Here is a 26,988-nt window from a genome sequence, read left to right as displayed (position 1 = left end):
AAACAATTTCCATAAAAAAGAAAAAATCAATTCTACCGCCTGGTCACTTGATCTCTCAATAGATTCAGCCATACTCAGCATTACAGATTACCCATATTTCAGGATCTTAACCTAAAATATAACTCCCAACTGTGTGCTACTCAACTTTTATCACAAACCTAAATTAAAAAACTACATTTATGAAGGATTATTGAAACACATAATATATAATCCATTCCTCTAGATTTGCTGCTTTCAAACTACTTTTAGGTTGTGTAGTCCTTTCTTTCAAATAGAGTCTCAGGATATGAAAAGATAGTTAGAAGCAAAGTGATGCCAGAAGAAACAGGTCTGTTTGGAGAATGGTCAATTCTAGGTCAGAGGAGGAAACTACAAGATGGGCCTAGAATACCTTGTCTAAGTAGGAAGCAAGGAAGCTAGCAAAGTTCCCTGGAGTTGTGTCAAAAAGACCGAGGAGCCAATTTAAAGAGGCTTCCATTGGGCAAAGCTAGGTCAATGTGAACATCAATAAGAAAAATAACCATAATGGACCGAAATGCATCAAATATGTTTAAATCCATGACTTGATAATACTTTTCATAAACCAAAAAAGAAAGAAAGCCAGCTGTCTTTGGAGTACACTAGGAATCCAACTCATACTGAAATATGGTAAGGAAAAAAAAGTGGGGGACAAAGGAGCATTTATTCTGCTTTTCCTTTTACACACCACACTTAAGGAAAACCAAGGAAGTCAATGAACGGAAGGAGAACAGATCAGTTGCCAGGGAGCAGGGATGCAAGGAGGTGACTGCAACAGAATTGCACAAGAGAGTTTTTTGAGGTAACTGCAGTGTTTTGTACCCTGAATATAGTGGTGGTCACATGAATCTACACGTGTTCAAAGTTCATGGAACTGCAAACATAAAAAAACAATTTAACTGTATGTTAATTGCAAAAATAAAAAAAAGTAAATGTTCGAGTCAACAGGGAAACTTCTCTTTATATAAATATTCTAGCTAATAACAAAGAAATGACAGAACCAGAACGTCACCATCTATAACCCCAAATAAAATTATAAACATGGACACTGATTACTATGGGTTCCTAACATCAAAAAATGAGAAGACTTGATGGAAGTACACACCATTCCTATGAAGTGTTCCCTCCCAAAAAATAAAAAAATAGGTCTTCAATCATCAAATATCTAGAACTAGCTGTAACTACTATTTTATAAGACACACAAGGAATAGAGAAACATGCTAAATGATACCATGGGGATGGAGAGAACCAGCAAAATCCAGACTGTGGAAAGACTGTTCATTGGCTGTCAAGAGGTCAGTGGGGACAGAAGGGAATTTGGGGAAATGATGGAACTGTTAGAGACCATGACTATAGTGGTAAGTAAACAACTCTATGTATTTGTCAAAATCCATACGCTAAAATAGGTAAATTTTATTGTACATAAATCATACCTCAACTTTTTCAGAAATTAAAAATTCAGACTGTGGGAAACTCTTTTAAAAAATATTTATTTATTTGTCAGAGAAAGAGAGGGAAAGACAGCACATGCAGGGGGAGTGGCAGGTAGAGGCAGAGGGAGAAGCATGCTCCCCGCCAAGCAAGGAGCCTGATGCAGGACTTGATCCCAGGACCGTGGGATAATGACCTGAGCCAAAGGCAGACGCTTAACTGACTGAGCCACCCAAGCATCACAGACCGTGGGACACTCTTAGTAACAAACATACTTCCTTCAACAAATAAATAGTATGGGGGAAACTACAGACTTAAAAGAACTTGAGATCTATTCAACATACTGCAAGCTATGAACCTGACCTGGATCCTGATTTGAACAGACACTGTACTTTTACTTATTTTTTTTTTAAGATTTTATTTATTTATTTGACAGAGAGAGATCACAAGGAGATAGGCAGACAGAGAGAGAGAGAGGGAAGCAGGCTCCCCGCTGAGCAGAGAGCCCGATATGGGACTCAATCCCAGGACCCTGAGATCATGACCTGAGCCGAAGGCAGCGAGCGGCTTAACCCACTGAGCCACTCAGGCACCCTACTTATTTTTTTTTAAAAAGATCTTTTGCGAAAGGAGAGAGAGAATCTCCCCACTGAGCCAGAGCCTAACATGGGGCTCAATCTCATGACCCTGCAATCACCACCCAAATCAAAATGAAGAGTCGGATGCTTAAATGACTGAGCCACCCACACACTCCAGACACACAGACATCTTATTTTTACTTTTTAAAAAGATTTTATTTCTTTTTTTGACAGACAGAGAGATCACAAGTAGGCAGAGAGGCAGGCAGAGGGGTAGGGGGAAGCAGGCTCTCCACTGAGCAGAGAGCCCGATGCAGGCCTCGATCCCAGGACCCTGAGATCACGACCTGAGCCGAAGGCAGAGGCTTAACCCACTGAGCCACCCAGGTGCCCCCAGACAGACATTTTAAAAAAATGTTTAGCCAGATGTGGAAATCTGAACACTGAAAAGACAGATATTTGATGATACTAGGGGAACACTAAGTTATTGTTGATGGTACTGTGGTAATGTGTTTTAAAAGAGTCCTTATCTTTCAACAACGCATTACTACCATATTTAGAGAAGAATACCATGTGTGGCATATGCTTCAGGTAGAGTAGGAGGATATATAAACGAAACAGGATTCAACTGATAATTATTGAAGCTGGATGAACAATTTAAGTTCACTGTAGCATTCTAATTTTGTATTTGAAATTTTCCACATTAAAAATACACATACAGACATCTACGCATACGGACATACATACATAAAAGTCAGCGTGGAGCCTTGGAAGCTGGCCTGTTTCACCTCCTTCTGCCTACTCCCACCTCCCAGAAGCCCTTGAATTAGTCCCAATGAATCTTTGGGCTCATTTTTTAACACCCTTAAAAAATCACTTCTTGAGCCAGTCTAGGTTTTATCTTGAGCAAAATATTACCATGAAAATGCTTACCACGTGGACCATATTATCCTGGGCCCTGTAAAATCTGTTTTTGCAGAACTGAATTTTGATATGTCCTAGGTTTTCACCGACACATGCTGTAAGAAACATCTTTACCAAATCCACTGCATTTCTGTAGGGACGTTAGTAAGGCAAACAGTGTCCTACACAAACTCTCTAAGCAGAGGATGTTCCTGTGTTTCAGCGTAAATTGGAAAATGTTTACCTGGTTTTCAATACAACTAACTCAAGAATCGGTTCCTCACCAAAGAGTATGGAGATCTATCTCCCAGAGATAATTACTTGTTTGATGACTACATACAGAAAGACTGCAATGGGGACGCCTGGGTGGCTCAGTTGGTTAAGCAGCTGCCTTCGGCTCAGGTCATGATCCCAGCGTCCTGGGATCGAGTCCCACATCGGGCTCCTTGCTCGGCAGGGAGTCTGCTTCTCCCTCTGCCTCTGCCTGCCATTCTGTCTGCCTGTGTTCATGCTCTCTCTCTCTGACAGATAAATAAAAAAAAAAAAAAAAAAGAAAGACTGCAATGGACAGATAATACTGCAAAGACAGAACATGCAAAAAACAGAACATAGTCTGGTCTATTTCTACACCAAAATTTTTTTATTATTTATTTTTTTATTAATTATTTTTATTAACATATAATGTATTATTTGCCCCAGGGGTACAGGTCTGTGAATCGTCAGGTTTACACATTTCACAATACTCACCATATCATATACCCTCCCCAGTGTCCACCAAGCTATTAAAATGCTCTGTTCTTCTTTACTTTCTACTCAAGATGGTCCTCAGTTACTTACTTCATTTGCATAACTTGGAAAACTATTTACTGATGGCTTCCAGCTCTGTATCGAAAGCCCTACTCCCTTCTCAGCTCCAGATCCATGTTTCTACCTGCCTGGTGAGAGATGGGGGGCTCTGAAGCACTTTACACTCCATATAGTCAAAATAAACTCATAATCTTACCCTTCCAAATTTGCTCCTGTCTCTGCTGTCTAGATTAAAAGCGTTGCCATCCAACCTATTATTCAAACTAAAACTATTGTGAAGAAAAGGAAAAGGCAAGCCACAGACTGGAGGAAAATACTTGCAAAACATTTGTTTCCAGAATAAAGAAACCTTATAACTGTATACATAGACAAACAACTGATAAAAAATGGACAAAAGGTATGAAAAGAAAACCCACAAAAGAAGTTTTATGAATGGCAAATAAATACATTAAAAGATGCTCAACAAGATCAATCAGTATGGAAAGGGAAATTAGAAACAGAAGGATATATATCACTATACACCCCCAGAATGGCAAACAATGGTGATGGTTTCAAGGGTATACACATGTGTCAAAATTTATCAAATTGTGCCCCTCAAGTATGTGTGGCTTACTGCATGCAATTATACCTTGATAAAGCTTTTTAAAAGAAAAAGAATGGCAATACCAAATATTGGCGAGGACAGGAAGCATGTGGAATCCCAAACACTGCTGGCAGGCATGCAAAATGGTACAGACACTTTGGAGGACAGTCTGGCAATATCCTTTTTTTTTTTTTTTTTTTTTTTAAGATTTTACTTATTTATTTGACACAGAGAGAGATCACAAGTAGGCAGAAAGGCAGGCAGAGGGGGAGGGGGAAGCAGGCTCCCTGCCAAGCAGACAACCCAATGCAGGGCTCGATCCCAGGACCCTGAGATCATGACCTGAGCTGAAGGCAGAGGCTTACCCCACTGAGCCACCCAGGCGACCCCAGTCTGGCAATTTCTTAAAGAGTTAAGCATACATTTACCAGCAAGTCCACTCATAGGCATCTATCTACTTAAGAGAAATGAAAACCTATCTGCCCAAAGACTTAACTCAAATGTTCATTAACAGATGCGTTTATACTAGCCAAAAACCAGAAACAAGCCAATGTCTATCAACTGGCAAATGCATAAACAAATTATGGTAAAAATCATACAATGTAAAAACATACATACACTGGTCCTCAGCAATAAGAATAAATTAACTACAGTTATAAATAAGAACATGGATGAATCTCAACAGCTTTATGCCAAGGAAGAAGCAAGACACTGAAGACTAACTAATGAATGATTTACTTATATGAGATTCTAGAAAAAACAGAACTATAAGTAATAGGATAAAAAGACCAGTGGTTTCCAAAATCATGGCTACAAGGCAACATGAGCAAATGTGGGGGTGGGGAGGATAGTAATGCCGATGTTCAAGATCATAATTACAGTGGGTGGCTACACAACTGTATACATTTGTCAAAATTCATCAAATTGCATACTTAAAATTAGTGCACTTTTTTTGCACTAATAATAACCTCAGTCAACGTGTTTTTTAAAAAAGACTAGAAGGATTTTAAAAAATAAAAGACTAGGGACGCCTGGGTGGCTCAGTTGGTTGGACGACTGCCTTTGGCTCAGGTCATGATCCTGGAGTCCCGGAATCGAGTCCCACATCAGGCTCCCAGCTCCACGGGGAGTCTGCTTCTCTCTCTGACCTCCTCGCTCATGCTCTCTCACTGTCTCTCTCTCATATAAATAAATAAATAACTCTTTAAAATAAATAAATAAATAAATAAATAAATAAATAAAATAAAAGACTAAAAGGAAGGACAAAATAAGAATATTTAAACTAATGACAGTCACAGGTATCATTTATTAAGTATTTAATGCATGTCAGGTCACTGTTATCATGTACTTTACATTCATCACTTCAATGAATCTTATTTTTTTTTTAAGATTTTATTTATTTATTTATTTGACAGAGATCACAAGTAGGCAGAGAGGCAGGCAGAGAAAGAGGAGGAAGCAGGCTCCCAGCTGAGCAGAGAGCCTGATGCGGGGCTCGATCCCAGGACCCTGGGATCATGACCTGAGCCGAAGGCAGAGGCTTTAACCCACTGAGCCACCCAGTACCCAATGAATCTATTTTTTTAAATAGACAAAAGTCCCTGCACTCCCACAATTTATATGCTATTAGAAGAGGGAATAATCCTCCAAGAGAAGTACTGTCAACACCTGCTTTTTGCAAAAGGGCAAACAGGTTCAGAGATTGAATCTACTTTGTTCTGGAGCCCAAGGGCAGTATTTGGAAGAGCTGGAATTTGACTGTAGTCCAGGATTTCTCGACTTCCCATCATCGACAATTTGAGCTGAATAATTCTTCGATGTTAGAGGCCACTCTATAGGGAACACTGTAGGGTGTCCAGCAGCATTTCTGGCCTCACCCACTAGATGCCCCTACTTGTAACAACCAAGAATATCTCCAGACATTGCCAAATGCCCCCCAGGAGGCAAAACTGCCTCTTTTTGAGAACCACTTGCCCTTTTTTGAGAACCACTGCTTAATCTCTAAAAACTGACATCACAGCCCAAATTATTAAAAACACCTTTCTTTCCATACCTGATACCTGGTTCGGGTCCTGAATTCAGCTCACTTAAGACCTCATCATTAGTCAGTCCATCCAAGGTCTACTCTGTCATTTCAATAACCACACTACCACCAAAGTAACCTCCCCAAAACCTCCAGGGCCTGGATGAGATGTCTGTGCAAAGTGCCCTCACCGCCAGTATCCAGAATTACCATAAATCCTTCGTGTACATACAAAGTCATTACATTGCCCATTGTTTGGGTCTGCCTTCTCCACTACTACGTGAGTTTTACCCAAGCAAGGGCCAAATCTCACTCGTGTCTATATGCCTGGTATCCAGGACTAGAGAGCACTTAAATGGTTTTAGAATTCAAATGTAATTCAGACAAATTGCATATACCATCAAAATGCTTAGATCTCTTGGCTTTAAACGCATCACTAAAAAAAGCCCCCAAATCACACGGTAAAGCTTTAATCAGCATGAATCCTATCCAAGCAAATGGGTCTTGTTCCTGATAGGATCTGAGAGGATGCTCAAACTCAGGATCCAAATGTTATAAGCAGACATGTTGAAGTCTTCAGAACTTCCAAAACAACACAGAGATCAAATTGCCTAATCTTAAAACTCCTTTTAGTCTAGTACACTTTATCAGGGTCCTTAAATAGTGCCACAGCATTTTGGAGCACTAAAGCCCCAACATACATGAACTCCCTCTTGCTACCAACTCATTTATTGGTTCACTGTGGTTTTATTGAGAACCCCCTCAGTGCCAGGGGTACAAAGATGGACTAAGATAAAGGAATAAAAGTTTTAGTGAGGAAAAAAATACAGGAGAAATTAATAAGAGTAGGGTATAAAATGCTAATCTCAAATTCTCTTAGTTCTTCTTAAACATGATTATAGTTTGGTGTGTACTAGGTGTGTTATCTCAAAAGATAATGGGAGTGGGGCACCTGGGTGGCTCAGTGGGTTAAGCCTCTGCTTTCGGCTCAGGTTATGATCTCAGGGTCCTGGGATCGTGCCCCACCCACATCGTGCTCTCTGCTCAGCAGGGAGCCTGCTTCCTCCTCTCTTCTGCCTGCCTCTCTGCCTACTTATGATCTCGTCTGTCAAATAAATAAATAAAATCTTAAAAAAAAAAAAAAAGATAACAGGAGGAGGGGAAGTGCACAGCAGGGAATGAGTGCAGGGTTGGGGAATGCTGGGTTTAGTAGGTGATGGGGATTAAGGAGTCCCCTTGGAAAGAGCACCGGGTACTGTATGTAAGTACTGAATCACTAAATTCTATCCCTGGAACTAATATTACACTATATGTTAACTAAGTGGAATTTAAATTAAAATGTAAGGAAAAAAATAATTCAGCCACTAACTAATGTCTATCAAAAAAAATGACTTAACAGAAACTACCATAAAATAAAAATGATACTTTTGGCAACCGTTTTCCCAACTGTAATAGGATATATAGGGCAACAGTCAACAACTCTACACAGCCGGCCAACTCAAAGGGATGCTTAAGACCAAATTCAACAATTAATTCATCTTGAAGTGTTCATCAGGAAGTCATTCTATTTGATACTGAGAATTTTTATGGCCACAGTATGCAACTGATAATAACAACTATAAAAAATTTCTGGCTAAGGGGCACCTGGGTGGCTCAGTGGGTTAGGCCGCTGCCTTCGGCTCGGGTCAGGGTCTCAGGGTCCTGGTCTCAGGGTCCTGGGATCGAGTCCCGCATCAGGCTCTCTGCTCGGCGGGGAGCCTGCTTCCTCCTCTCTCTCTCTCTCTGCCTGCCTCTCTGCCTACTTGTGATCTCTCTCTGTCAAGTAAACAAATAAAATCTTTAAAAAAAAAAAAAAAATTTCTGGCTATGATCATTACATCCCTTCTTTACAATCCATCTTTAGGGCCTTAACTAGTCATTTTGTTTTCTATTTTTAGAGCAATTCAAGAACTGTTTTCTGAGGAAAATCATGGTCTTGCACACAGAACCTCTCCAGAGATGTATGTTGCCTGTCTGCTCAGGTCCAAATCCTGACTTGATTGGGGTCTGACCTAATCAGACAGGCAAAATACATGCTCTCAAGACTCTTGACTAAGAATAGAAGCGTAAAATCACTGCTGCCTGATGCTTAAGAAAATGTTGTTACAAGAAATAATATTCAGGGGCACCTGGGTGGCTCAGTGGTTTAAAGTCTCTGCCTTCAGCTCAGGTCGTGATCCCAGGGTCCTGGGATCGAGCCCCATATCGGGCTCTCCGCTCCTTGGGGAGCTTGCTTTCTCCTCTCTCTCTCTGCCTGCCTCGCTGCCTACTTGCGATTTGTCTGTCAAATAAATAAATAAATAAATCTTAAAAAAAAAAAAAAGGAAAGAAATAATATTCAGGAAGTCCAAGCTGGGGGCTCCCAGAGGCAGCAATTCTGGACTCTTTTTAAAGTGTCAAAACACCCAAAGGAAGGAAAGGAGCCTCAATGAAGGACCTATTGTTAAAGGAGCATCCCAAGGAGCACCTGGGTGGCTCAGTGGGTTAAGCCTTTGCCTTCAGCTCAGGTCATGATCTCAGGGTCCTGGAACTGAATCCGTATCAGGTTCTCTGCTCAGCTGGGAGCCTGCTTCCCCCTCTTTCTCTGCCTGTCTCTCTGCCTACTTATGAGCTCTCTCTGTGTCAAATAAATAAAACCTTTATTTAAAAAAAGAAAGGAGCATCCCGAGAATTGACAGTGAAGGATAATTTAATCTTTCTTACAATATATTCTCTCATACAGCTCTCAAACTTGTTAGTCGCAGGAGCCCCTTTACAACTCTTGAAAACTATCTTTGTGAGTATATCCATCAATATTTATATTAGATTGTAAAAGAAAAATTTTAAACACAGTAATACAGAAGCACAAATTCCATTAGCCCTCAGAGCAGAAGTGAAATCACTCTTTTTGGTTTTTTTTTTTTTTTTAAAGATTTTATTTACTTACTTGAGAGAGAGACAGTGACAGAGAGCATGAATGAGGAGAAGGTCAGAGAGAGAAGCAGACTCCCCATGGAGCCGGGAGTCCGATGCGGGACTCGATCCTGGGACTCCAGGATCATGACCTGAGTCGAAGGCAGTCGTCCAACCAACTGAGCCACCCAGGCGTCCCTCTTTTTGGTTTTTTTAAAGATTTTATTTATTTATTTGACAGACAGAGATCACAAGTAGGCAGAGAGGCAGGCAGAGAGAGAGAGCGAAGGAAATAGGCTCTTTGCGGAGCAGACAGCCGGATGCGGGGCTCGATCCCAAGACACTGGGATCATGACCTGAGCTGAAGGCAGAGGCTTAACCCACTGAGCCACTCAGGTGCTCCTGAAATCACTCTTTTTGTTTTTTTTTAAAGATTTTATTTATTTATTTGACAGAGAGAGAGAGATCACTAGTAGGCAGAGAGGCAAGCAGAGAGAGAGGGGGAAGCAGGCTCCCCACTGAGCAGCTCGATCCCAGGACCCTGAGACCACGACCTGAGCCAGAGGCAGAGGCTTAACCCACTGAGCCACCCAGGCACCCCTCCTGAAATCACTCTTAACTGTAGCCTCAGACAACTCCATGGTGAATCAAAGTGAGTAATAGCAAAAAAAGGAAGTAAAGTCTCAGTATTATTAAGAAAATAGTTTCAGGGGCACCTGGCTGGCTCAGTGAGAAGAGCATGCGACTCTTAATCTTGGGATTGTAAATTCGAGCCCCAGGCTGGGTGGAGAGATTACTTAAAAAATAAAAAACAAACAAACAAAAACTTAAAAAAAAAAACAGAAAGTAAAACAAAATTATTTTCTTTTTTTTAAGTTTTATTTGACAGAGAGAAATACAGCAACAGAGGGAACACAAGCAGGGAGAGTGGGAGAGGGAGAAGCAGGCTTCCTGCTGAGCAGGGAGCGGATGTGGGGCTCGATCCCAGGACCCTGGGATCATGACCTGAGCCGAAGGCAGACGCTTAACGGCTGAGCCACCCAGATGCCCCCCCAAAATTTTTTAATTAAAATAATAAATATTCATTGAGGAGTATTTAAGGACACATTCGTTCAATAATTCAAGCAACTATTTTCTATGTGTCAGGCACCAGTCTAGATGCTGGGAATAAACAACCCTGCAACTTGTCATCCCTGTTAGCTCCGAACCAAGCCAAGCCGTCAGTGAACTGTATACTTATACACTAATCTGGGTCTTCGGACAATGTTCACTGGCATTACATGAACCTGGATTGAGAAGAATTATAAGAAGAAATCTTTAAAAACTCACTACTATGTTTATTACTGGGATTGTCCCCCTCACAAAACCACAGGGTCCCCACCATGAAGACCAGTGATAAAAATTTTCACAGATCTAATGATCAAGGGGGCACCTAGGTTGCTCCATCAGTTAAGCATTTGCCTTTAGCTCAGGTCATGATCTCAGGGTCTTGGGGTCGAGCCCCTGCTGAGCAGAGAGCCTGTTTCTCCCTCTCCCCCTGACTGCCACTCCCTCTGCTTGGTGTGCGCTCTCTCTCTCTCTGTCAAATAAAATCTTTAAAAAAAAAAAAAAAGAGAGAGAGAGAGAGATCTAACAATCAAAAAAAGTTGTACTTCTCTTAAACAACATGTGTTTGGAGGCACCTGGGTGGCCCAGTCAATAAAGCATCTGCCTTCAGCTCAGGTCACAATCTCAGGGTCCTGGGATGGAGACCCACATGGGACTCCCTGCTCAGTAAGCAGGGAGCCTGCTTCTTCCTCTGCCCACTCCCACCCCCCAACTCCTGCTCTCACCCTCCCTCTCTCAAATAAATAAATAAAATCTTAAAACACACACACACACACACGTTTGATTTTATAAACACTATGAATCTGGAAGTTGAGCTTTATTTTCTTCTTTGCTTTGTTTGAGAAAACTCAGAGCCAAAAATGGAACCCATCTTTAGTAACTATACTGTGTTTTCTAGTCTATATACTAACTTTGCCACAGGTTGTTTATTATTATTATTATTATTAATTTAAGATTTTATTTATTTATTTGACAGAGAGAGACACAGCGAGACAGGGAACAAATGCAGGGGGAGTAGGAGAGTGAGAAGCAAGCTTCCCGCCGAGCAGGGAGCCTGATGTGGGGCTCGATCCTAGGACCCTGAGATCATGATCCAAGCCGAAGGCAAATGCTTAATGACTGAGTCACCCAGGCATCCCTGGTTTATTATTCTTTTCTCATTTCTTCTTTGCCTTAATACCTTATTTCTAATCCTTTAGCCTTATACACTTAAAAAAGAGGCAAGAAATAAACAGAATTTGATGGCTGCTTTTTTTAACATAAAATTAAGTGTGTACTTTCTATGTGCCAGGCACTATATATACTAAGCACTTTACAACCCTGTAAGGGTTGGACTTCTTCTTTTAAATTATTCTTTTTAAAATTCTTTTAAAAGATTTTATTTATTTATTTGAGAGAGAAAGAGAGAGAGCATAAGCAGGGGGAGTGGCAGAGGGAAACAGAGAAGCGGGCTCCCACCAAGCAGGGAGACTAGCTTGTTTTTATATATTTTTTTTAAGTAAGCACTATACCCAACATGGGGCTTGAACTCACACCTCTGAGATCAAGAGTTGCCTGCCCTACCAACTAAGCCAGCTGGGTGTCCCAGGGTTGAATTCTTATTATTTCTGCATACAGCTGAGGGAACTGAGGCTCAGTTCATTAACTCACATATGATCTCACAATTGTCTGTGACAGCGTTAGGATTCCAATGCAGCCCAACCATTATACCTAGGCATATATACAAGTTAACCCAGGAGCAGATAAGGTGAAGGAGAGGGTGGGGAAGTCCACACACACAATGTGACATTTTTTTTTTTTAAAGATTTTATTTATTTATTTGACAGAGAGAGATCACAAGCAGGCAAAGAGGCAGGCAGAGAGAGAGAGAAGGAAGCAGGCTCCCGGCCCAGCAGAGAGCCCGATGCGGGGCTCGATCCCAGGACCCTGGGATCATGACCTGAGCCGAAGGCAGCGGCTTAACCCACTGAGCCACCCAGGCGCCCCACGATGTGACATTTAAGCTAAGAGTCTTAAAGGAGGGAGCTTGCCAAGAAACAAGGAGAAAGTATTTGAGAGAGAGAGAAAAATCATGTGCAAAAACCCAAAGCAAAGAGAGAACATAAGTTCTGAGAACAGCAAACAGAACACAAAGTTACATGCAGCAATTTACTCATCATACAGGATTCACCAGAAAGTTAAGTCATTTAATATTAGACATCTGAGAGGTCCATTATTGAGAATTTCCATGGCTGCAGTATTAAACTGTCGCTGGGAAGACAGGCAGAAGTGAAATAAAGGCAGTCTCTCGGCGGGGGGCACAAAGGGAGGGGGCAGAGGGAGAAGGAAAGTGAGAATTCCAAGCAAGTGCCATGCTCAGCACAGAGCCCGACGTACGGGCTCCATCCCATGACCCTGAGATGATGACACAAGCTGAAATCAAGAGCTGGATGCTCAACCACTGGGCCACCCAGATACCCCAAAGGTAGTCTCTTTGTATCATTAGGCTAAAAAGTCTGAATTACGTTCAATAAGCAATGGGGAACCACAGAAGGATTGAAGCAGAAGAATTACAAGATCAACTTGCACAGCATGATGAGTGAATTACAGATTTGACGTAGAGAATGCAGTCAGGCCACAGCAAGAGAGGGTTAGTGGGGTAATGAGAGTTAAAATCGGTCCAAAAAAACCATGTAATGTAAGCCATATGTATTATTTTTAATTTTTGAATAACCATGTTAGAAAAGTAAAAAGAAAAAAAGTGAAAATAATCTTAGTAATACTTTTAATTTAATATATCTAAAATACGATTTCTTCATATAATCAATACAAAAACTTCGGGGCGCCTGGGTGGCTCAGTGGGTTAAGCCACTGCCTTCGGCTCAGGTCATGATCTCAGGGTCCTGGGATCGAGTCCTGCATCAGGCTCTCTGCTCAGCAGGGAGCCTGCTTCCTTCTCTCTCTCTCTCTCTGCCTGCCTCTCTGCCTACTTGTAATCTCTGTCAAATAAATAAATAAAATATTAAAAAAAAAAAACTAGTAATAAAAAATTTTACATTCTTTTTTTTATACCAATTGGAAATCTGATGTGTATTTTTACTTAGAATATACTTGTTTTGGACATTAAATTTTCACTGGGAATATTTGATGTGTATATAAATTTCATAAAACTTGTAGATGAAAAAGTAGATTCACATACCCAAATTTTTCCAAACATACTTGAACATTTTCCAGTCAAATACCAGTCTTTGAACTTAAATTAATTACAATTAATAAAATTCAAAATTCAGTTCCTCAGCCATGCCAGCCACATTTCAAGTGCTTTATGGCCATATATGGCTACCATATTGAACAGTACAGATCCAGAATGACAAAGGACCTTTGGCTGGTATCATTTCTGTCATCAGCATTTCATATCTACTTACTGTTTAGGTATTCTGCATGCTAACATCAGTAACTTGCCAAGTATTAACTAAGACAGTAGCCCTACTGGTCACATCCTCACTACTGTAACTTACTTTCTTTCTAGACCACTGCCTACCTCTGTGCAAAAGAAACCTTCTCATAATTGCTACATAGTATCTGACATGTGAAATGCACCCAAAGATGTCTGTGGGATAGACAGATGCTCTTCATCATCACTCAAGGAGTAATTCACTTGTTTGCAGACTAAGTACACTCTCTGTTTCTATTTCCCTATGCCCTGATTTTTTATTAGACTCTATGTACTAAGTATGATGATAAAAGAACAAGCAGTAAGGAAATCTATTTTCAATTGTATTTTTATTAGAGGCATTACAGTATAATGGTTAAGAGCCCAAGCTCTGGAGTCAGATTGCCTGGATTCAGATGTGGGCTCCATTATTTATTAGATGAGTGATTTGGGCCTCAGTTTCCTCTTCTGCAAAATTGTGGTAACAGTACATACTTCCTTGGGGAGTTTCAAGATTGCAGAAGATGATACATATAAAGCACTTGCACATGGTACTGGGCACACAGGAGACATTAAGTAAGCATTAGTTTTTTAATATATTTTAATTATTTTTGAAAGCAAGCTCTATGCCCAATGTGGGGCTCAAACTCACCACCCTGAGATCAAGAGTCGCACACTCTACCAAGGAAGCCAACCAGGTGCCCCCAAATTAGTTTTGTTTTGTTTCTAAGATCTTATTTTTAAGTAATCTCTGCACCCCACCTGGGGCTCGAACTCACAACCCTGAGATCAAAAGAGTCTCATGTTGCACCAACTGAGTCACCCAGGCGCCACCAACCCCCCTCCGCCAAATACTAGCTTTTTAAACAAAATTGGTGGAGAAGTTGATATTATAGCTAACGTAAAAAACTAGGATTTCTCAATTACCCACGTCTCTTTCCCATATAATCTTACACACACACACACACACACACACACACACGGTACAGGTATTACTTTGAACTCCTCAACTGAAAAATCTTGCATGTAGTTATATTCATTACAAAAGAAGCTAAATAAAAAACTTCATCTACTAACAATATGTAACTATGCAGTACGGCATAGGTGTAGCTAAGCAAATGGAAAAACACGAAGCAACACAGAAAGGCATTTTGACTTACCTGCTTTTCCGTTTTCGAGGTGGTTTCTCCACTGTGCCAGTCAGTCTACAAACCAAACAAATAAGATGATAACTAAAAGTAACATACAAGAACACATCTCCTGGTCCTACTGTGCCAGTCGAAAACTCAGTGTACCACCCTCTAGGACCATAGGCTCGCTAAGCTCATACCTGACCTTACAAACGCCTGATGCTCTGTTTCCCCTATTTACCAAGACCATGCAACCCTGGGACTCACGGTTCCCCCAATGTCTGCTCTGCCCAAACCCTGCACTCCCTGCTAGTCCCTCACTCCATCCTCAGCTCCTATTCGTCACAGCCCCGCTCCCCAAAACCACCCACCTCCACCTACTCATTGTCTGCCTCGTCACTCCCGCAAGCCCCTCCGACCTCCCCTTTCCCGTGCCCACCCCCTCCCGAGCGTGCACTGCCCCTCCGAGCCCCGCCCCTCCAGGCCCCGCGCCCCCCGCATTCCACGGCCCGTCCACGGGGCGCGCGCACCCTGCCCCTCCCGGTCCGGCGCCCCCAGCCTCACCCCTCGGCGTCCCTTCCCTCACACGCCCCTCACGTCCGGCCTCGAGGATGCGATCGCCGCCCAGCCCACTCCCGCGTCCCTGGACGCCCCCGAGGCCCCCCCCCCACTCAGCCTGCACCCCCCGCCCCTCCCGTCTCGGAGCCCCGAATGCTTCACGGCCCCTGGGCCCGCTCCCGCGCCCCCACCCCATCCCCAACCCCGACCTCGACCCAGCTCCCGCCCCACCTGGGGGCCAGGCGACTCCGCGGCTGCTGGGGCTGCCGGGCTCCTCTGACCATCCGGCTCCTGCTCCGCCGCGGGAGCTGCTCCGGCGGCCGCAGGGCTCGCTCGGGAAGCTGAGGCGGCGGAGGCTGGAGTAGGCGGAGAGGCGGGAGGAGGGCCTCGCGCCTCTGCCTGGCATGCCGCGGGGCCCGCCTCCACCGCGCCTCTCCCCGACTCCCATTGGCTAGAGCTGTAGTGTGGCCGAAAGCCTAGCAGTCGATTGGACGCGCAGGCCGTCACATCCCGCCACCTAGGTTTGGTTGAGACTGCAGGTGGCGGCGGAGGTGCCTTAGAGATTGCTAGTAGGGCAGGGGAGACCCAAGCGCCACCATGCGCTGGAAAGTAGAAACTGCATCTCAGGCGCCAGACACCTGCCGGCAGGTTCTCCTGGCTCTGCGTCCTGCATTCCACACACCTGCTGGCGCCCCCCAACACTGCACCACGCCAAGACCAAGAGCCAAGCACTGCAATTTCCCAAACTCTGGCAGGTGCAACAGTGCGGTAACTCTCCAGAAGGAGCTTCATTTTGAACCACCTCGATGCGGTCCCTGACTCTACATCATGCTGAAACGGTCTCACAGCTCACAGATACCCTTGATAGAGGATCCAGCAAGAAAACTGCAAGAATCTACCAAAATAAAGCATGTTTCAGATGCTCAGTTCTCTGAAGAAAAGATCACAAGCTTGTGGGCAAGCTTTCCAAGAAAGCAAGAAAAAAATTGCCATGAAAGAAAAATCATCACTGCAAACAGAATTGATGCCATAACTAAAAGCAGTGTGTTCCATTTTGGAAGGACTAAGTAGAATTGATCCTCAAGTGTGTGCTAACCATCCTGTGATACTGCAGATGATCGTAAATTAAATGCCAGTTAATCAATTTAAAAATAAATTTCACTGCATTTTTATTGTTGACAGACCTAAATACGCAATACTTTCAGCACATAGGCACAGTGTAAGTTATCGTTCCTCTTATACTTTAATAGGGCCATCCTTGAAGACACAGCTCATTAACATATAAAATTCTTCCTTTAATGTATTCTACAGCCTCTCCACATTCCACATGAACAGGTGTTTGTTGTTTTTGGTAGATCCTTGGCATCTATTTGAAACTGGGAGGAGGCACCAAACGTTCTTTTGCTATTACCTTTTTATTAGAAAATGTTTTTATGCATCAATAATGTGACAACCTAGAGTAGATCACATCAGCACACTGAGGACAAATCTCTCACTAGCCCTCACAAATGGCAGAAATTAGGATACTAGTTTTTCACAAAACCGAATTTATTTGACAGAAAGGACTTTTATTATGAGATGGCTCTTTTTACATCTTTCATGTTAAAAATGACATTCCTTCTATGAAATAATGATGACAAATTGTACTGGGGGTTCTTAAATGGCTTTGACAAGGGAAAAAATGTTGTTGAACGTCTGTTGGTTCCCATAATTAACATTTTATGTAATCCCCAAATCACCAAACTGTGAACAGCCTTGATCTCAACCAAATCAGAAAAGGGGGGACAGAATAATTTGTCAGACAAGAGTGTGGCAGGTGGAATGGGAGTCCTGGTGGGAAGGGCCATCAACTCACTAGAAGACTAATTTTGAAATATCACTTATTACATTTCTTAAAAACAGGGATTAAAATTCTGTGTGGTTTTCAAGATCTTTCATAACTGGCCAACTCCTGATAACTGGTTCTGCCAATAGAGCTGTGCATTCATTTCTTAAACCTTCCCAAGGGGCACCCTCAAGTCCTATCTTCATGTCATATGCAAGTTCTAATAATCTCTGCTTGTGTTTTTACTAAATAAGAAATGTACATCCCACCATTCTTGTTCACATTTAATTCAAACTTCTTTTAAGCTTTCCCAATTACTCCATTCTAGATCACTTTCTTCTCCAAATTTGTTGTACTTTCATAAGCTACACTGTATCAGCAATTATATATTACCTTAAATTATTCTTACTTCCCACCTACATTTAATTAAAATGATATATTAGAATGAGCCCTCAATAAATGGCAGCTTTGGGCCAGGGACTGGGTACTTTATATGTGCTATTTTTAATCCTGATATCAACTCTGTATGGTACTCTCTATTTTAGACACAGAATTTTAAGATCCAGAGAACCCAATTCACACAGTGTCACACAGCTACAATAACCAATACTGCGTAAGATGGCTTAAGAGGGTTTAAGATGTATTCTCATATGCCCTAAAGAGGTTCAAGTTCCAACTCTCCTATGCAACCTTGGCAAAGTTACCTATCCTAAATCTGTTCCTTCATCTGAAGGGGGACAGGGGGTGGGAGGTGGGGACAGGTAATACAGTCATAGAACCATGGCAAAGGTAAAGACAAAATAGGGCACATACGGCACTTACCTAAGTTAGCTATTACTGCCTGGCAGAGCTGGGTTTTTTACCTAAGATCTGATCCCAGAGCCTATATTCTATACACTATTCCATAATGCCTCCATGCACTCTTTTAGATTTCATTCCCATTTATACACAAAAACAGAGTGCTGAGAACAATAGTGGGTGTCTAGGGATTTAGTGGAATATACTTATGTAGCAAGTATTCTTGTTGATACACACAAAAAATTCCTCATAAATTTCATGCAATTTGAATAAAGGAAATATTTGAGTGATCCAAGCCAGCATAATCTCTCATGAGGGTAAGAAAGGCAATCACCAACTGACTGATAAGGAAATAGAAAATTAAGAGGAGGAGAATAAGGAACAAACATTCCCCCCGGCAGCTACTGTGTCTGGCACCACACCAGGGGAATTTCCAAATGCTTTTTGGTGTTTTACTACTGTATATTCATCAGCATGAAGGCGCACTGTACACATATAATTGAAAGGGTTGGGATGATCTCATGATGCATGGTTCTGGGCACTGGGTCCAGGACATAACAATGAAACTTGCCTTTAAAGAACTAGAACACTTAGCTCAAAGTCAAATGCAGAACAAGAGAAAGTTTCACTTCTGTTTACTAGTCAAGCAACCAAGTGAAGGAATAAGCATTTTTTAATTTAAATTGTGTTATATAAAATGCTAACTTGTCGGGACAGGCTACAGACTATGCATTAGATAAAAGTTTCTGACAAACTTCCTACAATCTTTTTATTAATTTACACTGAGAGAATATAGCACCTTTCATCCAAGGAACTGAAGGTGCTTTACAAACATTAGCATTTAAAAACAATTACATTTAAAAATCTGGATCCGTGCTGTTAAATCTCTTCAACTCCAGATACACAATTTTCTGGAGGCTGATGGAAAGTAATTCTATTTCTGACAACGAAAGAGGCTCAGAAAGAGTTCAGATTTGCTTTCGCAATACAGGCATTTTCAAAACCTGGTGTTGGGCTTACAAAGCAGAAACACACCAATCTGAATGCAATGAACAATATTTCAAACCTTATTTCAAAAGCAAAACCCAGGGTTTAAGACGTCACAATCTTCCAACAGTTCTGGTCATCCAGATGGAACAGGAGCTGATGCAGGTTGCATATCAGATGTACTCTTGATCCAGACTTTTTAGGATCACACCCAAATGAACACATTTAAAGTAGTGAGATATTTCAGGAAAAAGCATTAACCTATAAAAAGCTAGCCAAGAGCATATCAGGAAAAGGGAAAGGGAGTAATTGGCAATTAAAAGTAGACAGTTCTCACTAGAGCCTAGGACACTTTATTAGAAACCAAGTATTATCATCAGCAAATAAAAATAGTTATTACCCCCATTAATACAACATAAAGGATTTTACATTCAGCCTACATACAGGGAGTAACAGAGCCTCCTGCCTACAAATCTATGACTTCCAAGTATCTTCCACTACATGATTACTCTATATCGTACATAGCCCTTATTTAGTAGAGGGATCCAAATGTTCCTTTTAGGCTTACAAAGTCCAATACATTCACTCTCTCTTCCCTTTACATGTCTAATAGTAAAAACTATTCTTTTCATGCAAAAAAGCCATTACTCAGCTGAAGAGAAAAAAAAAAATCAGACAAAATAGAGATGGCAGTTAAGGAATGGACAGAATATTATTGGCACATGCCCAACTAGTGACAAACAAATGCAGTACACCATGACTTAAAAATAAAGGTCACATTACAGGGATAACTAAAACAACTACATCGTTCTAAGCTAAGGAGTGTCAAATGGGAAGGGAGGGCTGAGGTTACCGATTTTATTGGTACAACTTAAAAGCAGAGGAGAGAAAGCACTTAAATACAATTTATGGTAACAGAAAAAAAACACTGCAGAGAGCTGTTCAAGACCACACCAAGTTGTCTGCATCATTAATTTCCAGTGTTTCACAATTAGTAAAATACATAGCTACATATCCCTGTAAGATAAAAAATACCTTTCCCCCTGAATTACACTGGGGTCAGGGCAGTAACACAAAGCTACTGACCCAACAGTTCAAGTGTGTGCAGCAAATGTCTTAGCCACTTCTTTCATAATAGCTATACAATTAAAAACTAAACAAGGAGCTAGGTGGTTGCAGAAAATAAAAATCAAAATATTATTGTGCTCATTTAATAAAAGAAAAACCCTGATGAAAAATTATGTGCCAAGAAGCTTAGACTATAAAGATTTTTATTGCATTTTTAGGTAACCTGGAAGTTCTTATCCTGAAGGGGAAAAGTTGGTTTTCAAAACTACCTGAACAGATACTAAAGTGCTTTATTAATTGGCTGGCTTCACAAAGATTTCCTGGAATGACAAAAATTAATTATAGTAGTAAAGGGATACCAACTATTTCACAAAATAGTGAATTCCAACATCATTTATGACCACAGTCATAAGAGACACTGGAACACTTGTCCTTATTAAGTGGACAGTTGCATATAAAGAACTGATCATCACACCCTTTGGATATTCAAATTACTTACACAAAGCCGAAACACGGTATCACAGACCTTTACAAAATAGGACAATTTGTTTCTTTCTACACTTTTTAAAATTTGCTTCAAATTACAGTTCACAAATACAAGAGTCCTGACTTTTCAACCTTTCCAGTTGCAGTTAAAAAATGAACACTTTCTAAAAGTTAAGGTCAAGTGTTACAGCAAGAGGAGAATGATTCCTATCGAAAAGTACACAGATTTTACTTAATGATACTCATGATAGATTGTAAACTGGATCGATCACATTCTACTTAACTGGTATCAAATGAACACATCAGCATTACAAGTATTAAATGTTTTTCTATTACTATAGAGAATATAAACCAAAACATTAATATGGCAGTTATGTTCTTTAGGCACAGTTTAGTGATTTTTATTTTTTTAAATAAATAGTACTGAATTTCAGTTGAAGTTTTAAACTCAATAACCAAAGGGTCAAAAACTCTGATTTGGGGGGTGGGCGGGGGGGGGAGAATAACTTTAAACTAACAATGTAAGCTGTTTAAAATTTCTAACACTTTAACCTATCTGGGTTTTATTTAAGATTACTTTATTAAAAAATACAAGGAATCTGAAAAAAGATCAATACAATTATCTTACTGTACAAAGTCATAAGCTATAACAGTTTTAACTAAAATTTAAAAACACAACAAGGAGGGCAGCCCTTTAGACCAATTTATTTTATATCCATTTAAAATATCATCCAACAAAGGACAATGAAGTTTACAGCTGGGACAGGTATACATAACTCGAGGCATTTGCAGTCCATCGTGCCCACTGAATAACAACTTTGCTGCTGAAATTTCTTAAAACTTACCAAACTAAAACAAAAGCCTGAATGATACAAAAGGAGGAGCATTTCGGGGTAGTCTGTTCTGTCAATTGGCTTTTTAAAAAAAGAGGAAACACATCCTGTTTCCCCCAGACCAGTAAATAAGCAAGAGCTACATGCAGCAGTGTGAGAGTATTAAGACATTTCTCAAGTCTTCTCAAATGAGTCCAAGGTGGGGATGGGATGGGGGAGAAAACTGATAGAAAAACATTGCTATAGACACCAGAACAAACAATAAATTTAGATAATTTAAAATTAAAAAAAAAAAAAAAAGGCAAGAGGCAGCATTTCAGCAGCAAAGTGCTCGATAAAAAGTATATTGTAGAGGGTAATACACGAAAGTTGGGGTAAGAAGAGGGAGGAAAAATGGGTCAGCAGGATGGGCGAAGGCCTCAAAGGAAATACGGCGTCGTTGTTCTGGGAGGAATAACACGTTCTGAATCTGGAACTGCCCGGAATAACTTTGGTTCTCTTGTATTTACATCTTTGAAGACCATGATCGAAGCAATATTTCCACAACGATAGCAGTAATTAGGAGCAGACCATACTGTTACAAGCTTCTCATCAAACATAAATTTATAGCCTTCGTGCACTAGTTGGTGTGCTCTGCAGATGAGTTTTAAGTTGTTGATATGAACAAACTGCAATTTAGAAAGGTTTTGTTAAGTATCTAGCACACTTAAGAAAAATCATGCTATATATTTTATGCACACACACACACACGAAAATAAGATTTACATAAAGTATAGGGGTGCCTGGGTAGCTCAGTCAGTTAAGCACCCAACTCTTGGTTTTGGCTCAGGTAATGATTTCAGGGTTGTGAGATCAAGGCCCTCGTATGGCTCCACACTGGACATGGAGCCTGCTTAAGATTCTCTCTCCCCTTACCCAACCCCTTCCCCCTCTAAAATAAACAAACAAATAAATAAATAAAAAAGATAAATCCTTTTACTACTAAAGTTCTCATGATTATAGAACCTACTCTACTGGTCATCCCCCTACTTCCAAAAGTACAGAGCTGCTTTGACTTAAGTTATAGAAATCACACAGTCACATAATTTATTAGAAATTTCTGGAAGAGGAGTGCCTGGGTGGCTCAGTGGGTTAAGGCCTCTGCCTTCAGCTTAGGTCATGATCCCAGTGATCTGGGATTGAGCCCCGTGTCAGGCTCTCTGCTCAGCAGGGAGCCTGCTACCTCCTCTCTCTCTGCCTGCCTCTCTGCCTATTGTGATCTCTGTCTGTCAAATAAATAAATAAAATCTGAAATTTAAAAAAAAAAAAAAGAAAAAAAAGAAATTTTTGGAAGTGTTCTGTAAGCAGTATTAGATATGAAATAAAGTTTTTATGGGATAATGGAAAAATATGTTGCTATCCATATTTATCATTTACTGAGGGTTTAGCATGGTTCTTATAAGAATTCGGAGATTTATTCTTCTTTTGTAACTTAAGGAAACAGAGGGTCAGAGCACATAAATAATTAACCTAAATTATGTTGAACCTAACTCTCTCATTCCTTTGTGCTGGATTACTTCCCAATATAAACTCATCCCTATGTCCATATATAATGTGTGTGTGTGTGTGTGTGTGTGTGTGTGTGTGTGTGTTTTTAAATTAAAAACAGCTGAGGGATGCTTGGATGGCTCAGTCAGTTAAGCGTTTGCCTTCAGCTTGGGTGGTGATCCTGGTGTCCTGGCACATCAGGCTCCTTGCTCAGCAGGGAGCTTGCTTCTCCCTCTGCCTCTGCCTGCCACTCTGCCTGCCTGTACGCTCGCTCTCTGACAAATAAAGAAAAATAAAATCTTAAAAAAAAAACAAAACAAAACAGCTGAACTTCAAATGTTGGACTTTCGCTATATATATAGATATAGCTATATCTATCAAATCATCATGTTGTGCATCTAAAACTAATACACTGCTTTACATCAATTAATCTAAATTGAAAATATATATTAAAAATTTTTATATACAGGGATGCCTTGGTAGCTCAGTCAGCTGAGCCTCTGCCTTCAGCAGGTCATGATCCCAGGGTCCTGGGACTAAGTCCTACCTACACTGGGCTCCTTGCTCAGCAGGGAGCCTACTTCTGCCTCTGCCTGCTATTCTCCCTGCTTGTGCTCCCTCTCTTGCTCTTGCTCTCTCTGACAAATAAGTAAATAAATCTTTTTAAAAAATTTATAGGGGCGCCTGGGTGGCTCAGTGGGTTAAGCCACTGCCTTCGGCTCAGGTCATGATCTCAGGGTCCTGGGATCGAGCCCCACATCGGACTCTCCGCTCAGCAGGGAGCCTGCTTCCTCCTCTCTCGCTGCCTGCCCCTCTGCCTACTTATGATCTCTCTCTGTCAAATAAATAAATAAAATCTTAAAAAAAAAAATTTTAGGGGCGCCTGGGTGGCTCAGTGGGTTGAGCCGCTGCCTTTGGCTCGGGTCATGGTCTCAGGGTCCTGGGATCGAGTCCCACATCGGGCTCTCTGCTCCGCGGGGAGCCTGCTTCCTCCTCTCTCTCTGCCTGCCTCTCTGCCTACTTGTGATCTCTGTCAAATATATAAATAAAATATTTAAAAAAAAAAAAAAAATTTATATATATATACATATATATACATACACACACACATATATGTATATGACCTATCTTGCCCTTGCTATTATAATAATTAATTGCAATATTTGAAAAAAAAAAAAAAAGAAAGAAACATCTATTTTATACGTATTAGCAGACGGATACTGAAGGAGGTGCTTTCATTATGTCATCTCATCTAACCAGTAAGGAAAGACATAGATGATGAATTAGATGAGAAAAAAGAGGTTGTTATCTATAGTCACCATAGTTCTTTAAGTAGTCCATTAGCAACCAACAAACCATTTTTCAAAAAATATTGGCTTTACCTCATTTGTGACCTTTGCGCCAAAAAGCCAACCTGCTCCTCGGGGACTGATGGCCCAAGTATCCACATCTTCAGGATCTGACCAAACCAGATCACAAAATGCTCCTTTATGAGGAATTTCCTGATTCCGTTCAATGGTTCGAATTTGATCCAGTGTTTTGATATCAGGAGATAAACCACCATGAACACACAAAATCTGCTCATCTATTAACTAGCAAAAAGGATAACAGAGTTGAAAGCATAATGATAAACTCAGTCATATCTAAATTCATCAATGAATGTTAATGATGTCAATATAACTGAGATGGCAATTGGATATGCAAAGGGTTACTGACAGGAAAATACTTGAGGTTTTACAAAGATTTACATAAACTTACAGCTGCTACTGTGAGCATGTCGAAAACTTTGGTACAGTATCTCCAGGCATTAGCATTTCCATATTTGGTTTGGCACTCATCTGTGAAATAAACAGAAGAGTTTCTCATTAGTGTGAAGTTCTAAAGCTGCCAATAAAAATGAAGAATGCACCCAATACTAAAGAAGTTTAAATTAAACTAGGATGGCAAGCTATAACCTGGTAGGTCTTCCACGTAGAGCCATGAAGAAGACTTGTGTTCAACTAATCTAAGCATGTGGTCCTGCTTTTCATTCCAGAAGTGCCCCTAGAAAGCAGCTCAAGTTATTGATCAAAATGCTATGATCAGAAAGAGCTAACTATTAAATTCATACAACCCAAAACAAATGCTTTGGCTTACTATTTATTCATACTGAACAATTCTGTCAGAGTAATTTATTTAATGTGACCACCTTACTCTAGTAGGATGATCAAACAAATCAGAGGACCCTTAATTATAGGAGCATTGGAGATGCCTATCTCAACATTTCTCAGGCCTAAGTTGTCTCTTTTAAGATTTTCTGCAAATTGCACTATGAAATACTTGAACTCCAGGAAGCACACCTGCAGTCATCACTGGAGACAGACCGCCAATCAAGTTCTGAAATATTCCCAGCTGAACAATTTCTCTGTTGTCTACAACAGTTAATAGGATATAGGGCTCTTCTTCCATTAATATCATGGAAGTTCCGTTTGACTTCTTCCTTAGTTAAAAAAAAACAAAACCTGACACATCACTATTGCTGTAAGAACAATTGAAAATACTACAGAAGACTATGGGGTATGGTGAAGCCTCATGATTTTCTAAATTACCTCTATGTGTGAAGCAGGATCCTTAAGTAAACCTGTCATGAGAGCACTAACGTTGGGCTGAGCTTGCAGGCAAGAATCTTGTCTTCTTCATCTTTATACAAATGCAAAGCGTTTGGTTCACAATAATTGATCAGTATGTGTCTATCAGTGTGAACTGAATGCTCAATATAGTTAATAGCTATATATGGACTTTTTTACTACTTTAAAATCAATGTTAACTTCCATGATAACTAAAATTATCTCCGGCCTGAGAAGCTAGTGGTCTTCCTTTTATTAAACAAAATAACAGACCAGCACAGCTTGAGAACAAGAGAATTCAATCCTAGATGTTGTACTGTTGTCATTTTCTTCAGTCAAGGTATCTTGATTAAAACGTCCTCTTTTGGATGCCTCTGTGGCTCACTCAGGAAAGCATCTGCCTTTGGCTCAGGTCAGCATCTGCCTTTGGCTCAGGTCATGATCCTAGGGTCCTGGGATCAAGTCCCGCATAGGGTTCCTTTGTCAGTGGGGAGCCTGCTTTTCCCTCTATCTGCCACTCCCTCTGCTTGTGCTCTGTCTCTGACAAATAAATAAAATCTTTAAAAAATTAAAATTAAAAATAAAAAGTCCTCTTTCCTCTCCCCCTTTATCCCTTTGTCCTACATTGATAAATGTGGGTCAAATTTTGGGATGTAATTATAATATTAATAATATAATATTAATCTCAACTTTATCTTAATCTCAATCTTTTTTTTTTTAATTTTTTTGTGATGATTCTATTTCTTTATCTGACAGAGAGAGAGAAAAATCACGAGTAGGCAGAGAGACATACAGAGGTGGGGGGTGGGAAGCAGGCTCCCTGCCGAGCAGAGAGCCTGATATGGGACTCGATACCAGGACCCTGGGATCATGACCTGAGCCGAAGGCAGAGGCTTAACCCACTGAGCCATCCAGGTGCCCCTTAATCTCAATCTTAACTAAGTTAACGCCACAGTATTGTACTATCCAAACTACTGACTATTTTGCAAAAGAATCAAAAACTTCAGGAGCCTGGGTGGCTCAATGGGTTAGGCCTCTGCCTTCGGCTCAGGTCATGATCTCAGGGTCCTGGGATCGAGTCCTGAATCGGGCTCTCTGCTCAGCAGGGAGCCTGCTTCCCCCCCCCACCCCACCTGCCTCTCTGCCTACTTGTGATTTCTCTCTGTCAAATAACTAAATAAAATCTTACCAAAAAAAAATCAAAAACATTTATTTTAAATGATACTTGGTATTTTGTGAGTGAAAATCAGAAGTAACTTGTAAAAAAGAAACAAATATTAGCCATCTAACTTTTCAATTACTATAAACAAAGTTACATAAATCATAAATTATCAGGGTGCCTGGGTGGGTCAGTCATTAAGCGGCTGCCTTGGGCTC

The 26,988-nt window shown here is 40.8% G+C and overlaps 2 protein-coding genes across 3 annotated transcripts in view; both read right to left on the bottom strand.

Moving 5' to 3' along the window:
* SCAI (suppressor of cancer cell invasion) overlaps positions 1-15,885 on the bottom strand; it is a 134,650-nt gene extending 118,765 nt beyond the window's left edge. For both annotated transcript variants that reach the window (XR_009346410.1, XM_059142320.1), the window contains exons 1-2: positions 15,713-15,885; positions 14,954-14,998 (exon numbers count right to left, since the gene is read on the bottom strand). Coding sequence is in view for 1 of the 2 variants with exons in the window: in XM_059142320.1 (XP_058998303.1) it covers positions 14,954-14,998; positions 15,713-15,765 (98 nt within the window). In the remaining variant the exon portion in view is untranslated. The remainder of the gene's footprint in view (positions 1-14,953; positions 14,999-15,712) is intronic.
* Positions 15,886-19,421: 3,536 nt separating this feature from the next.
* Positions 19,422-26,988, bottom strand: part of PPP6C (protein phosphatase 6 catalytic subunit) — a 36,374-nt gene continuing 28,807 nt past the window's right edge. The window contains exons 5-7 of the mRNA XM_059141672.1: positions 24,764-24,843; positions 24,388-24,597; positions 19,422-22,146 (exon numbers count right to left, since the gene is read on the bottom strand). Coding sequence (XP_058997655.1) covers positions 21,898-22,146; positions 24,388-24,597; positions 24,764-24,843 — 539 coding nt within the window. The 3' untranslated portion in view covers positions 19,422-21,897. The remainder of the gene's footprint in view (positions 22,147-24,387; positions 24,598-24,763; positions 24,844-26,988) is intronic.

This window comes from Mustela lutreola, chromosome 12, assembly GCF_030435805.1.
Source record: "Mustela lutreola isolate mMusLut2 chromosome 12, mMusLut2.pri, whole genome shotgun sequence".
NCBI lineage: Eukaryota > Metazoa > Chordata > Mammalia > Carnivora > Mustelidae > Mustela > Mustela lutreola.
Note: the sequence above shows the minus strand (reverse complement) of the source record. Positions and strands in the feature narration are given on the sequence as shown.